General features: G+C 44.6%; 1 protein-coding gene across 3 annotated transcripts in view; it reads left to right on the top strand.

Annotated features, from left to right (window-relative positions):
- Positions 1-8,841, top strand: part of PRKCQ (protein kinase C theta) — a 66,872-nt gene extending 58,031 nt beyond the window's left edge. For all 3 annotated transcript variants that reach the window (XM_056341105.1, XM_056341106.1, XM_056341107.1), the window contains exons 18-20: positions 2,058-2,246; positions 5,404-5,532; positions 6,891-8,841. In XM_056341105.1, coding sequence (XP_056197080.1) covers positions 2,058-2,246; positions 5,404-5,532; positions 6,891-7,046 — 474 coding nt within the window. In that variant the 3' untranslated portion in view covers positions 7,047-8,841. The remainder of the gene's footprint in view (positions 1-2,057; positions 2,247-5,403; positions 5,533-6,890) is intronic.
- Positions 8,842-16,255: the final 7,414 nt, after the last annotated feature.

Genomic DNA, 16,255 nt, shown 5'->3' on the forward strand with positions numbered 1-16,255 from the left:
GGCAGCCTGTTCCAATGTTTGATAACCCTTTCAGTGAAGAAATTTCTCCTAATCATAGAATCACAGAATGGTTTGGGTTGGGAAGGACCTTAAAAATCATCTAGTCCCACCCCCCTGCCACGGGCAGGGACACCTTCCACCAGCCCAGGTTCCAGTCGGGTCTTGAGCCCTGCCAGGGATGGGGCAGCCACAGCTGCTCTGGGCAGCCTCTGCCAGTGCCTCACCGCCCTCACAGGGAAGAATTTCTTCCTAATATCTAGTCTAAATCTACCCTCTTTCAGTTTAAAGCCATTCCCCCTTGTCCTAACACTAGATGCAATATCCCATCTAAACCTGCCCTGGTCCAACTTGAGGCCGGTTCCCTGTGTCCTGGCGCTTGTTCCCTGGGAGCAGAGACCGACCCCCCCTGCCTACAGCCCCTGCCGGGCAGCTGTAGGGAGCCACCAGGTGCCCCTGAGCCCCCCCTCTGCAGGCTGACCCCCCCAGCTCCCCCCGCCGCCCCCCCCAGCCCCTGCCCCAGCCCCTGCCCCAGCCCCTGCCCGGCTCTGGACACGCTCCAGCCCCTCTGCGTCCCCCCTGCCCTGAGGGGCCCGACCCTGAGCCCAGGCCCCGAGGGGCGGCCGCACCGGTGCCCAGCACAGGGGGACGGGCACTGCCCCGGCCCTGCCGGCCACAGCGCTTCTGACAGCGGCCAGGGCGCTGCTGGCCCCCTTGGCCACCTGCATCAAGGTGAAGATGAAGTATGAAAACAGTCAAGAAATTACTCACCCATTTCTACTATACCTCAGAGCTAGCACTAAAGATCGCCTCTCTAAGTCATACTTTTTCAGCTATCAGCAGTTTCATATGTACTGATCTGGATAGCTGTTTTCACTGGCATTAAGCCAGGACTTGTCACTGATGCCTACACCGTAGCTCTAGCATAGGCGATCACATTGTAACCAAGCTGTGGCCTCAAGACTAAGGACTGTGCCTTAATATGAACTATTGCCCTCTCCAGCTCTAAAATAATAAGGATCCTACACATCATAGTCATTGCAAGTACCTTTAGGCATCCACAATATAAATATCTGTACATCAGCAAGTTGTCTAGGCTTCTTGATAACCAAAGGAGACAAATGGGGGGCTGTATTTTGCAGCAGGTGAATATTTAGCTGGATGTCTAAAATTGGACTAATTCTCTTTCTTAACTACAAAATGAGCTAATGATAACTGGTTCAGCCCTAGGTAGCTCCGTAACAGATAGTTAAAGGCAGGTGAGATTAATTTTTCTTCCCCAGAGGGGAAGTTTGAGAACTTGGTGGTGTCTGGCCAAGTTTGTTGGGGAAGGAAATGCCACCTCCCTTCTTAGGGGAGGTTATCACTCTAGCTCACGCCCCCTGGCCCCCACACACTTGATGTCTGGATGTAGTCTTCACTTTATAGCTGACACAGAAAGGCACAAGCCAGTGGACTGACCGAGGACAAATTCCCATCGCTCCACCTGTAACTCAGTTGGTCTCAAAAGGACAGATCAGTAATTGCTTTCTCATCTTTTTCCTGGAGCAGGTTTTGCTGGGATAGATCCACACCATTTCTACTGACTGATAGTCCTAAAGTACCCTTACACTGCCACTTTTGTAATTTTAAAATATAGCTTGTGTGAGTTAAATCAGTCCCAAAATGCTAATGTCTAGCCATTTGTCTTCTTGGACTTCACAGACCTGATTTGAACCCTTGGGATAACTTGGAGACCAGGCAAGAGATGACTTGTGTCACTTTTTATGTTTGAGATCTCTCTGGTAGCCAAGGAATTGTTCAAGTAACTTAAGAGTTATATGCAACCTGTTATGTGCAGTGCGAAGGACTGTTTTGGCACCCAGGTGGGGCTGTGACTTGGACCTCGTCGACCCACTGGCAGATGCTCTGGCTCATGCTGCAGGCAGAGGGAAGCACCTCTGCCACCCCACTCAGTGCAAAGGGGAGCTACTGAAAATTCAGGGGCTGCCCACCCTTCTGAGGTTGAAATACTCATGATAGACATTTTGCATCTGTCTTTGTCACTCCTCTTTGGGCAGATATTGCTGGGGCAGAAGTACAACACCTCTGTTGACTGGTGGTCCTTTGGTGTCCTCCTGTACGAGATGCTTATTGGCCAATCTCCTTTCCATGGCCAAGATGAGGAGGAGCTTTTCCAGTCTATCCGTATGGATAACCCATTCTACCCTCGCTGGCTTGACAAGGATGCAAAGGACATTTTGGTGAAGGTAAGAATTACTACACATCGAATGAAAGTCTTTTTGCCAGAACTGTGATTTTTGATTTATGCATCTTCAGCTGTTGTTCAGAGAAACAAATTTAGTGTGATAGGACCAGAGAGTCCCTTCCTTGTCTGTGGACCTCAAAGCACATCTGACCTGTCATAAGGCCATCTTTGTGTCTTCCTTCTCCTGAGTTGTGATGATGGCTCCTCACATCCAGTAAGTAGGATCACAGGGTATCAGATACCAGCAGAGATCAGTTGAGCGCAGAGCATTCCTTAAGGTGCAGGGCATGTTAACTCCTGGAAGAGATGTTCTGCCAGGCTTCGAACTAAGGGTTACAGCGACTTCTTTGATAATTATAGCTTTGAAGCACTTCTTGTGCCTCAGAGATACGAGGACATCTAGGGTAGATGGCTTTGGTGTTCAGCTTGATTTTCAGTAGAGAATATTTTGCATCTTTGCACTGTGCTAAAGAGCATGAAAACAAAGCCTAAGCTGTGGCCTGAAGTGGTGGAGCTACTCAAGGTAGTAGCACCATGTCATCTGGATTTTTGGCCCTTTGAACCTCCTGCATAGCAATGCATAGTATCCTTTCTGAGTGGAAAACTTTTCTGTTTCCCTCTAACAGGCATACTCCTTGTCTTTTAGAGTCCCTTCTGCTGACTTTTTTCATTGCCTGCTCTCAGCCCTATGCTGTTTAGCGTGGTAGCCTTTTTGGCTTGGGATGAGAATTATTCTAGAGTTGTAAGATAAAGATGCAGTGTAGTCACAACTTGTAGAGGAATGAGGCTGGGTTAATTAACATTGACAATATACAGCTGTGGGCTGGCTTCATGGGCAGTGGGCTGGCTGATGTAGGTAAGGTGCAGCTGTGGCTGGTTCCTGCTAAGTAGTTAAATAGCTCTAAGGGGTATGAGAGGGGAGCAGTCAATGAAGAGAGACCTGGAAGAAGCAGAGGGAGGAGAGAGAGTGTCTTGGGTGGAGGAGAGACAAGGAGAAGGATGCAGCAGAGGGACTGGCCTGAAGAGGCTGAAGAAACAGCACGGGCAGTAGATGAACCTTCGAAACCTGGTGGGGGATTGGTGGCTGTGCCCCGGCAAGGCACAGGAACTACTTACTGAAGCTAACCTGGTATAGGGTGGTAAAAGCCTTGTTGCAGCATAATAGTTTTGAGACTGTTGTGAAAACAGCTAGTCTAACAAGTTACCTCCCTTCATCTCGGCTTTGGTCTGACATTGAACATGACCTAAGCTGAGGCATTTTAACTTGAGATGGAGCATGGTGAGAAAGCATATACAGAGGCTTATAGTGCCTTAGCTGATGTGAGGTAACTTGTTCATCACAAGATTTTAGTCGTATTTGACCTACAGTCCCTACCTTGACTTTTGCATTTACAAAGTGACAGCACAACATAACAGCATTCCACTACAAAAACATGGAGAACAGAAGATTATTTTTAGCATCTGTGCAGTGGAGCTCAGATGTTTAGGTATCACTATAAAATGGTAATGATGAAAACTATCAAAAGCAGTTGTTCAGGAAGATGTACCATAGCTGACTGAGATCTTGAACATCTATTTCTGGGACATACACTGCCATCTTTCTGCACAAACTACCTGTGCTTGTGTCAGAATTAGAGGTAGCAATCATCTTTATACCAACAAAAACACCTTCCTTGCTTAGGGGAAAAAAAAAAAAGAATTTCTACTTTACGGGCTATTGTCATTGCCACTGACTCTGGGTAATTACATACTGCAGCCTGCCTAATGCCTGTATTATCAGCACAGAATGTAACCTTTGGATGCTGCTTTGCTGTGTAATCAGTAATCTGTAGGACACCAGATTTTCCTGCAGTGTTCACTAAAACCCAATGCCTGGATTTTTTTCAACCAGGCCCTCAGTGGTCTATACATCAGATTCTTTTGCTGTCACTTTTGGCATTAGATATTTTTATTTGTTCTTTGCTGAGTGGTATCTATCTTATGCTACTGTTGGCTGAACAGAGTAGCAAGAAACTTCTACTATATGTAACCCAAGTCCGTTTTGAGATGACCTCCAACAGTAAAGTGATTTTGAAAATTTGCCCTTACCTCTGCAGTAGGACATATCAGCTGTATTCAGGTTGCCTGCTATCACATGTTGCCACTCTATCTCCCCATTGACTTTAGAGGGACCTAGGATCTGGTGCTCTATGGGCCAGCTGGCCTGGAGGTTCCAGATACTTTACTGCAGATGTAAAGATGAATTTTAAACTATCCACACCCATCATTACAGCAATACTTCAGCAATGCATCCTGCTCGTGAATGCTGAGAGGAGCTCTGAAGCGTTCAGTGTTCCTGAAACTCTCCCCCAGAAACATTTCAGCTGCTTCCAGAGCCAAATGGCTCCTGCATCGCCACAAAAAACATGTATGACAAAACGGGCTGTGTTTACACTACATAAGATGTACATACATGAAGAGTGGGCTTAGACCTGCATGTAGCCAATGGGGAAAATAAATGCCCCCACTTCTAGCTTTTCCCCCATCTTCAGCACAATTAGTCATCCACAGGACTTGTAGCCTGCCATGTGCAGCAAACACAAGCTATATGAATGGGGAGTCTTTTGGCAAAGTAGATTGTTGTCAGTATCTGAGCTCAACAGTGGAAAGAAGCAAGCACTCCTTTATCTCATCTTTAAGTGTGTAAAGGAGGTCAGATGATTTGCACCTGAGGTGACTGTTTTTTCTCTATTAATTATAAAGGGTCAAATACTGACACTCCAAGTGTCCAGAGGTATAGCAGGCTAGCCTAGTGTTTTCACAAATCTTGCTTATATTTTCTGATTACAAAAAAATTGTCCAGAAAAAAGCTCACAAGTGCAATCCAGATGTTTCACCTGTATTTGCATGCTCAGACATGTTATGTTGTTGCCCCTGTAGCAAATTGTCCTCTCTCTCCTGCAAAGGCAAAATATGACCAAGGTCTCTCAGTTTTGGCATGTTAAGCTAAGAATCCAAACTGGTTCCCCAATCAGAAATTTATTATGGTAGAAGAGTCTTCACACCCTCACCAACCATGTTTGAGTTAAATGTTTAAGACCCTATCTGGTAGGACTGTCCTCATGAATACACTGTTACTGACAAAAGGCTAAGGCGTTTCTCTTTCTCCAATATTCAAGCTTTTTGTGAGAGAACCTGAGAGGAGACTAGGAGCAAGAGGGAACATCCGCCAGCATGCCTTTTTCCGGGAAATAAACTGGGAAGCTTTAGAGGAAAGAAGGATGGAGCCTCCTTTCAAACCAAGAGTGGTAAGGATGCACTTTCTTTCAATTCCACCCATCTCATGTCTTTCTTCCCTGAATCATTCATTTCTAAAATATCTAAACCCTCCAGCACGCATTCGCAATAAACCAAAGCCAAGATCCACAGTAATGTTATAAACCCATCGATTTAGGGGCAGTGTCTAAAATCTTTAGACATGTGTCTTCAATGTCAGAGACCTCAAATCCTGTTTAGATTCACAGAGTCAGCATGTTAAAGGTGGATAAATGTCTGCTTCATACTGGAACTGACAGTTTTAGGCAGTAAGAGAAGACTTTCAAAATGCCCTTAAACGTTCAGGGTTATCTTCTGGAGTTGCTCTGCACGTGCAGTATCTCTGTTTAAAAGTAGATGGAGGAACTTGGTCTTGGGCAGTCAGAATGCAAAGTGTTGACTCTCACTTACAAGTCCAAATGCAGATTAAATTGTTAACAAGATGTCTGGTATGTTGTGTACATCCGATACAGGCAGCTAAAACCACCTACAATTTGGATCTATCACAGCCTCACTCACTTTACAGTTGTTGGAAAGATAATTGTGAATTAATATATATTAAGTCTATTGGCTATATCACTCTATTGGCTGGACTGCCTGAGCTGATCATCACGACTACTTTGTGATGGCTATAAGCCAAGGTATGGCATGCCCACACCTGAGAAACCATAGATTACTCATCACCTTCTCAGTTACCATAGCAGAGGTCTGGATGCCACCTAAAACACCTTTCCTTAACCACGTAAGTACAGCCCATTCTGTAGGGTTTATCTTTCATTGCACTGCAGAAGGTCAAGAAGGAAAAGTTCAGGTAACCAGATGGTTGGCTAAGTCAGTTGGCTAATAACAGACCTATTAAATTATTAAATTCCTATTAATAACAATAATATAATTTGATTTAGTTGGTAAGTTCATCATACTTTCATTTTACTGTCCTTCACGAGTGTTATTAAATTGTGGGGTCCGGTCTGCCATGTTACAAAGCTGTAATATCCTTGCCTGGCAGAATTCATGGATCACAGGATCAGTGCCTCCTATATAATATTAATTCCCATTTTTACTTCAATAGGGTGGTAATAAGCAATTGATTAGCACTGGCTGCTGGATATTAAGAGCTCAGATGGAAGTTTACTGCTGTTTGACATGTTACTGTACATCATTTGGGCTGGAGTAACTAATCATTCTGCAAAAGGCCAAGAGCAAATGCATTGAAATTTCCCTGGCTGAGCTGAGCTTGCTCCCAATTAGTTGAGCTGAGCCCATAGGAAGCAGCCTGATAAGACCAGTACCGTTGTAATGAAGATCTGAATATTAATGGTTTGACACCAATATTTTTTTTCTTTTTTTGAAGAAATCTCCAAGTGACTGTAGCAACTTTGACAAGGAATTTCTAAATGAAAAACCCAGACTGTCCTGTGCTGACAGAGCACTGATTAACAGCATGGACCAAAATATGTTCAGCAACTTTTCTTTTGTGAACCCTAAAATGGAGAAAATATTTTCCTGAGATCTGCCTTACTGAAGAAATTCTCTGTAATGGTTTAAGTAACACTTTGTCAGCTGAAGACTGTGCATTGTTATTTTTATCATGAACCATCGAGAAAACACCTCAGTGAAAGTTTGTACTGTGCCTGGAAGCTTCCAGCTTATTCCAGTCTGTAGCAGATGCCAGCCATTCTTCATTAATGATGAAGTTTCTTTATGGTATCGTTTGGTCTCTCTTCTCTCTTTTCCCAATGTTCTTGAAGTTGAGAGCATCTGAAAATGAGGAGGTGCCAAAACCCGTTCCCCACTACTTGTACGCACAGCCAGTGGGTTTCTCTGTAAGAAAAAACAGGTGTATTTGAGTTTCTGGTGATGTTAGTGCCCATTTCTGCAATTCTCAACTAGGCCCACCTTCTTCCAAAGAAAAGTGGTTTGCTCAGGGCCTGAGAGTATCTAGGAAGACTTCAGGCTGGATGCTTTGGTAAGCTCCACTTGTACATGTGCAGAATCGTGCATGTGTGCAGATTTGAAGAAGCAATTTTACTCCCTACACACTTTAAAAATAATGTTCACAGGTGTTAGAATTCAATTTTGCTCTGCTGGGACAAAGAGGCTTTGCAGGTGTCCATTCCAACGTACATGCATCTCAATCAGAGGGAATGGAGATGAGGACTCCACCCCAAAGGAGGATTGTTGCCATGACAGGTGTCAAGATCAAGACAGAAAACCAGTGGTTTACACTTAGTACTCGAGCAGGAAGGATGGGGAGTTGCAGCCCAACAGAAAGCCTCAAGAACCCCTGTTCTAAAGCGTTAACTGTCCTCACACGTGCCATATTCAAAGCAAAATCTGGACTGGGCTTTCTAGAGTTTTATCCTAAAAACACATGAGAAAGGTGGAAGAGGTTTCCTCAAGCCATCGTTTAAGTGTCGTGACGCAGGCCTTCCAGTCACAGCAGTGGCATACTTTACTTGCAGGGTAGTAATCAGTCCTTGCAAAGGCTTATAGACTTCCTATTGCTCTAAATTATGACCCAGCTCTTTGGCACGCATGGTAGACATCGGTCAACAAGCTGCACCCAACAGTCACAGGGCAGCACAGCACATCAGATGAGGGTGGTCCTCTCCTTCACCATCTGTGACATTTTGCTGTGTGTTCTATCCCTTTGCAGTCTGTGGAAATGTAGATGGGTTTGAAAAAAGTATTTTCTATGATCCTTTCATCACAGTTTAAACAAAGACGCACTGTTTTCTGAGGGTGGGGAGATGTAGAACTGCCCAGTTACTGCTTGTCACCGAGATACCAGTTAAATACTGGGTCAAAATTAAGTCAAAACCCAAACAGGATTCTGTAACACCTTAGATTTAGGCAGTCACCCAAGTTGGTGTTAGGCTGTAACTGAAGTGTATACATTTGGAGCTTTGTTGCATCAACCCCTTCAGTCCACAGAGAAGAGAAGCTCTAGAAGGTGAGTCACCCCAAAATCAGATTCCTTTCAGAGGTTCCCTTCTGTCTCTGCTGGAGGAGTGCAGCCTTGCAGGCACAGCTGGGATATCGTTGGCAGTGACTGCAGGCACCGAATCCTGCAGGACCAAGAGCAGAAGTGCCTAACATCGACAAGAAAAGCAAAGTGTCCTGAGAAAGGTTGCAGCCCAGTGACTCATGAAATCCTTGTTTGTGCTGTATGAAATGCAGGGGGCATCTGTGCTCACAGTTTGTGCAGCTGGTCATCATGTTTAATTAGAACGGTTAACATTATTTTTTTTAATGCCAGTGCTGTTTGTACAGTTTAATAAAATATTGTGTACAATTGGAAACTCTGAAGTGATTAAATAGGGAGAAAAAACAGAGGTGCTTAGAAAAGCCATTAAAATTGCTCTGTGCTTTCTAAGGAATGTTCCCCAGGGGAATTTCAAGCCATAAATACCCAGGATCAGCAAGTGTTTGAACAACTGTAACTACTCTGCAGATCAGTGTCTAAACCAAGGATTTGGCATTGTGCAAAGGTATCCAAGACAGTAACACGTTCCTTTTCACTGCCAGAGGTGACGTGGCTGTAAATGGGGTCTGGTATCTCAAAGGGGTTGCAAAGCCAGATGTGCGGAGGTGGGTACTATCAGAGGGTGATTCAGACCATCTTCCTTTGACACCTGGAAGAGGCTGGATCAGCCAAGTCCTGGGATGGCCTGACTGCCCACATGCTATAGATAGGGTCTGGATGGCCTGATCCAGCCTACAGATTGCATTTCTAAGCATTTGAAGATCGGCAGTAAACCACTCTAAATGACTGTTAGAGATGTTTTCTTTGCAATGGCACAGTGGTTTGTGCTTGACACCAATGTAGGGACACCCAAGAGCGTAGACTAAGGAAGGAGGGTGCTGAATCACCTCTTGTGGTTACCTAACTGAAGAACAACAGGGTTTAACGCCTCTCTGACCAGAGGGAGGACTCTCTGCACTCCAGCTGTGGTCCCATACAGCTAAAGCAGGCAAGTCACTTGTAAAGGAGCGTGTTTGAGTAACTGCTAGAGCAGACATGGTGTTAGGCTTACTATAGGGCTTTTGATGCAAACCACAAGAAGTGCTTGCTTCTCTCTGCAGGTGTCTTCAGCTTAAAAAACAAATTAACTCATAGAGGATGGGGGGGAGGGAGAGGTGTGTATGAGCCGTCATGAATGTGCGTGCTGTGTCTCGCTGGTGCCACAGCCTGAAAACCCTCCCAGCTGTGCCTGTGGTGTGCAAAGAGTGACGTGGCAAGCAGCAAGCATTTTCCTGTGGTGGCAGCGACTGAGAGATAGGAGCCAGTGAGGGCTGGATGCCAAACGCCCGCACAGAAATGAGCAGGAGCCCAGGTACTCGCAGAGATGCTCCTTTGCTTTGGCTAAGGTACCTCCATACCCATCTTGTCTTTTCTTCTTTTTTTTTTTTTTTTTTTTTTCTTTTTTTCTTTCCCATCCTGCATAAAAATGTTAATTTTATGGTATAGTAGATGGGCTTGCCAGGTTTAGTTATTCATTTGCTGAAGGCCCAGTTCTGTTCTGGAGCCCCACAGGATCACAGCAGTGCTATAGGAGCATGGCACCTGCAAACATCATGGTCTGACCTCTAGCACCACCCATTTCAACTCAGGGTTTGGGACTTTCACCACCCAACTTCTCCTTCCCCAGTCTTGCTGCTTCATTTGGCAGATGCAGAATTTCCTACTTGTTGGCATTGAGCAAACCAAGCCTCAGGCTGATGAACAGATCAGGACAAGTGGGAGTCACCAGTGAGTGACAGCTCTGATTTCAGCCTTCCTGCAAAGACCTCCAGGTTGGTTGGTCTCATGTCTCCTCAGTGTGCAGCCCAGGGGTGCGATTGCCTTGCACAGGTAAGACCAAGCTCCATCCTGCACCCCACCATGCTCTTTGCTGCACATGCAGAAAGGAAAGGCAACTTTGCCCAGTGGTTACCAGAGACATCTTGCAGTGGAGAGGTATCACCAAAAGTCCCTGTCTGCCATAGTACAGCTCCAAATAGTAGGTACTGCAAGTAGGTATGCTCCTCTGCTTACTATTGTATTTGTACTTCAGGCACTTAAAACCCAGGTGAGAGATCACAGGTGAGACGTAAACACTCTCGCTCCAAGAGATGCCAGCTTAGCTAGCATATTACCTACAGCAGCTAAAATCATAATCAATACATGGCCCAAAGCATGTCTTGTGATGTTGTGAAGCCAGTGGAGATCTCAGGGCAGACCACAGGAAGATTTTTTACCTTGCTTACAAAAAAGTTTAGTCTTTGCTGTATCACAGCATCCAAGACAGCGCATGCAGAGCTAGTGAAATAGGGGAATTAATGTATTTCTGGCTCTTCCATAACTGGCACTGGTTGCAAACCAGTGCTCCTGTACAGCTCAGTAACTGTGCCTGACATGATGGGGTCCATTCCACTGGTAACAGGTGTGACAGAGCCCTTTATCCTTTGTATTACCTTACTATTTACATACATAAGGATATGAAGATTGAAAAACAAAAGGGAAGTGAAGCGAAGAAAAAACATCATCGAGTTGTGGAAGATGAAACAAGAACAGAAAAGGAAAGCAGGGAAGAAAGGAAGGATACAGGTTGGTATAATCTTATGCAACACTTCCCTTCATTCAGTGGTTTCAGTTATACTCTGCTGTTTTTCTTCAAAGCTACCAGCACCATCCTAGGGTTGTTTGTGTAGCTGAAGCAGGGAAAATTTTCGGAGATTTCAGAGGATGGTACAGCCTGAAACTAGAACACATAAGTGGCTCTAATCTGGCCTACCAGGTAACACAGAGAGCCACTGCTACCCTGACACCTCCCCCAGAAATCCAAGTATTTCTGTCCTGAATCTGGATTCAGGTCCCAATTCAAATTACTGAATTCAGCTCTCTATGGCATAGGAATGCAGCGTAACCACTCACCTTTAGTCTTCTAGCATCACTGAGACACCTTGGGGTATCCTGGAGGAATTGCACTGAACTTGGGTCTCTCCTACAACCTGTGGCATGTCCCACAGCCCTATTACCCCAGAGCACTTCCAACAGCAGTGGACACCTCTGTGTAAGCAGCTGAATCAAGCCTGGTGATTGAGTTCACCCTACAGCAGACACCTGCACTCAACCCAGCACTCCTTGTGGTGGGGACAACACGTCACAGCTCAACACATATGATCGTTTTGGGTTGGTTTGGGTTTTTTTTGCTTTTGCCACAGGGTTGCAAAAACACCGTTTCCTTGACTCCTGTCCTGAAAAGCACCAGAAACAAATAGCCTTTGCCATGATGCTCACCAGCCTCCCAGCTGGAGGAAATCTCTGGGTGCCAGCAGTGAACAGCATGAGCCCTATGGTAGGCAGGCTGGATCTACGTGCATGCGATAGCTGCTTGTAGGACGTTTGCTGGCACTGAGCTACTGGAACAGCCTGAACTAGAGCCTGGCAATGTCATCATAATTTGACTCTGTCAAGGAAGAGCCTTGAAAGAAGAGACATTAAAAATTAGTCATCAGCATGTTTTCTGTAGTTGCTAAAGAAACTTCCTGAAGGAAATTCTCAGTTCTCCCGGTACATCCTCATTAGGGTGGACCAGAAGACACTGCATTCCCATTCCCATTGATAAGCATCTTCCCTTCTCCATACTAAGGCATTGATAACCAGAGAGGCACTGAACTCAGTATTTATGGTCCTTTGAGAGCTGTCTTTGCTTTCAGTCCTCGCAAGGACTTTCAGTTTCATTTTGAATCTGAGGATCTGGTGAGTCAAAAATTCAAAGCAAAGCTCTGCCAGAAATCTTTGCCCATCTCCATGAAAATGGTGTAGAAGCTCACAGCAAATCCTTAACACCTTTTGAGATTTCCTCAAAAGGTCAACAAGGCCTAGCTGGTGTCTCAGTGGAGTTAACCTGGAACAAAATTGCACTAACAATATTCAACACAACTTTGCAGAGAAACAGGTCTTAGGGGAAAGACAATCCTGTGATTAAGGTGCTACTGAGTCTTTGTAAACCTAGACTGATTTCTGAGTTTTGCTATATATATCTCCTGTGGCCTGGTGCAAGCTATTCTTGTTAGGCTTTGACTTTTCTTCCCCTGAATGGACATAGTTCATACTCTTGCTGGAGGTTGTTCAGAACAGGGGCTTATGGAATGGAAATCAAGCTCAACTAACCAGAGCTGCCTAAAAGTATGTAATCTTTAAAGTTCATTACAATTTAATCATCTACATTTCTTCTGTTATCAGTGGGAAGTTTCTGAAAATATGATTCATCCCGTTCTAAGACAGGTAACCAGAGTTGTCCACTGAACTTTCTCTCCCTCCACTTTCTAGAAAAGTTGGCAAGCGCTGCCCTGTGTGTATTTGTGCATCACCTTGGGCTTCATTGGGGCCTTACTCTCAGGTAAATATAGTAGTGCCATTGTATAGATAAGGAGAACATACAAATGCCTCAGCTGGCTGTGAATGAGGCTTGGTTCTCCCAATACTGGTGCCGAATGACTGTGCTATGGGTGTCATGGTACTTAGGTCTCTGTTGTGTCACCCTGGTTTGGTAACTAGAGCTAGGAACAGTCAAGGGGTTGATCCATTTCACCATCCACCTGGCTAATCCAGGCTTTATCTGTTGTCTATAAAACTGTTATGAACTGTATTGAAAGCTTTGCTAAACTCAAGATAAGCAGCAGCAACTGCTCTCCCCTCTTTCACCAAGCTAATAATTTCATGGTAGAAGGCTTTCATGCAGGTTGGTCAGACATGATTACCCTTTTATAAATCCATGCTGACTACTCCTGATCACCTTCTTGTCCGTAACAAGTTTGGAAATTGTTACCCAGAGGATTTTCTCCATCAGCTTCTCAGAGACAGAGTTGAGGCTTACCAGCCTGTAGACCCTCAGCCTCCTTCTTGCCCTCCTTGAAGATGGGAGTGACATTTGCTTTCTTCTGTTCTGCACTTCAGTTGAAATCTGGGCTTGTGATATAGGTCATAATCACTTCAAAACAAGAAGCTCCTGCACATCTCTGTGTGGCTGGATATAGCCCGGCTGTAGTCTGCCTGCAGCTCAGCTTAGAAAGCTCCAGCTTCTAAGCCACTAACATTTCCCACAGTCCATTGCCATAAAGAAGCTGAAGCCCTTTTAGGAGTATTTGGCAAGCTCCTGGGACAGCCAGTGGTGGCTTGGGATCGAGCAAGACTCTGCCTGTGGGTGCCTTGCCTGAAAAGAGCCTGGGTCTGTGCTAACATGGTGGGTGTTCTTGGGCTCTCCAGCTTCACTGCAGCTCAACCTGGAACTGCACCCAAGTGTGACTGTGGGTAGAGCAATGCACCGGTCTGTAAAGCCATCCAGAACCCCAGTGTAACTGATATGTAGCACCCCAGAGTACGGTCAGTCACTTAGCCTGAGATTTCTCATCAAAGCAATGATGTTGCCTCCAAAGTTCAAGCGGATTGAAAGCTTGACTAAATAACTTGAGTATCATAGGAACTACTCAGTTAAGATGAACCTATGGGAATGCCTAAGGGCACAGGCTCTTTGTCATTCTACATTTTCACGTGTTTAATTAAAAACCTCTTAGTCTCTGTTCCCAGAAGCAACTGGATTCTGTCTGTCTGGGACCCAGCTATCACCAGTCCATGCTGCTCCACTGCCTAAATAGAAACCTGCCAGTATACAGGAGCTGGAGAGGAGAATCATTATTTTAATAATCACCTAGAGAAAAACATGCTGTTTGAATAGAGACAAAAATTAAACCTCAGACTTAATTTATGTTGTGGCCCTTTATTTTAAAAGAACATAAACAGAAAATAATAAGACATCAAAGGAAGAATCTCAGCTTTCACTTCTAAACTCTTTTTTATTGTTGTTGTTAGACTCCCAGTAGCAAAGGAAATGAGTTCTCTGGTAATCAGCTCCATTTAATTTTCAGCTTCTTTCTGGTGATAGCATTGTGTATAACCTTTTTCATAACAGTTACTTTAAATTGTGTACTTTGATATTCCACTCAGCTGGTAGAGAAGGAAAAATCCGTTCTAAAAAAGCCATTTTATCTCTGCTGTACATGAGCTCGGCAGGGTAATGTGATATCTCAGAGAGTATATTTATTTTAAATCATTGGTATTTTCCACCAGGGTGAAATTCTTCAAGATATAACCTCTCATTGCTTCCCTCCTTCCCCCCCAAAAAAAATGTCATGGGGCCAAAGTAGTGAAGAAAAAGGGACAAAATAGCAACCCTCATTCAAAAGAAACAATAATCCACACAGCAAATCAACTCACTTCTGGACATACCAGACATAATGAAAAGAGTAAAAAAACTTACAAAACAGGGAAAATGGAGCATGCTGTTATCATAAGGACAATAAATCCCAGACCACAGTGGTGTTTCTGAGATAGTGAAGTAGGAGTCAGCAGTGACACAAAACGACCTTTTTTGGAAAAGATGATGTTAAAACTTAATAATGCGTTTTAATTCTTCAGGAGGTCTGGTAACACTGAAATTCAGATGGGAAGAGGAACGTTAGCTGTTTGTTTGGGCTGGGCTGTTTCCACACCAAATCATACACTTGCTTCTCTTTCTTTGGGTGGACTGAAAAGAAAGGAATAAGTAGAAAGTCTCCACAAAAGACCACAGCACGTTTGGGGGAAAAACAGCCATCTTTGCACCAAAAGCAGGGCTTGAACCTGCTAAAATGAGCCATTGCCTTAAGATTCCAATTAAATGCCTTGTCTGAAAAGCAGCAACACTTTCACACAGTTACGTGGGCTAACCACTAAAGGGAGACAGCTGTCTCGGCTCAAGCCACTATTTTCAGCAGCAGCAACCACCTTGAAGAGCTTCCCATATTCCAAACGGAGAGTCGTCAATGGACCTCTTGGGAACTGTGATGTGGTTCTTTATCAGCACAAGAGCATATGGGAGAAGATCTCCTGCACCCAAAGTCTGCCAAAATTTTGGGTCTAGACACAGCTGAGAAAGTGACTGGCAAAGTTCAAGGTACAGGCTGGGGCTGCAAAGGACCACTATGAGAGAAAAGATGCATTTGTTCTTGGTATAAAGAAATAATAAAGTCTGATTGCTATGGTATAGCTCTCTGAAATATACATTTCTTCCTTGCTGTCAGTGCTTAAGCAAACACTGACACCGAATAGTGGTGAAACTTCAGTTTTGGAAGAAATAACTAAGCACTCAGATGGACGCAGCTTTCTGCCATGTCTTACCACAGGTATAACTCCTAGCGTCCCTGGTATGATGCCTGATTTACACCAGGAAATCAGACCCAAACATCTGCCTGTTCCTTTGAGTAGAGATTTTGGATTAATCTCGTGCTTCTTCAATTGAGACTGCTGCTACACAGTGACCTTGACCAGACACTCAAACAGAATGGTGAAAGAGCAGTCTGGAAAGTGGTCTTGAGTTTGGCTCTGCAGGTAATGCAAACCTTGCTTAATATGGTGAGAATCTCTTTTATTCAGGGTCTGTAGACCTGAGTTGAATGTTAGGTCCTTGGAATCCATTTTCCATGACAGCACAAGCTGCATTTCTCTCATCTGACTTATCTATTGGGATGTTAGGGTCTAGTCTAGCAAGGTAGGTAGGTTCCCCCCATGGTCAGCAGAGGCACACGTAGAGGGAGGTTTATCCCATCCCAAATGGGGGATCAATAAACAAATTGAATGAAACACTCTCCAAATGCCTGTAATAGGTGCTAAAAGCCTTTCAAACACCAAGG

This window comes from Falco biarmicus, chromosome 5 (genome assembly GCF_023638135.1).
Source record: "Falco biarmicus isolate bFalBia1 chromosome 5, bFalBia1.pri, whole genome shotgun sequence".
NCBI classification, from domain to species: Eukaryota; Metazoa; Chordata; class Aves; order Falconiformes; family Falconidae; genus Falco; species Falco biarmicus.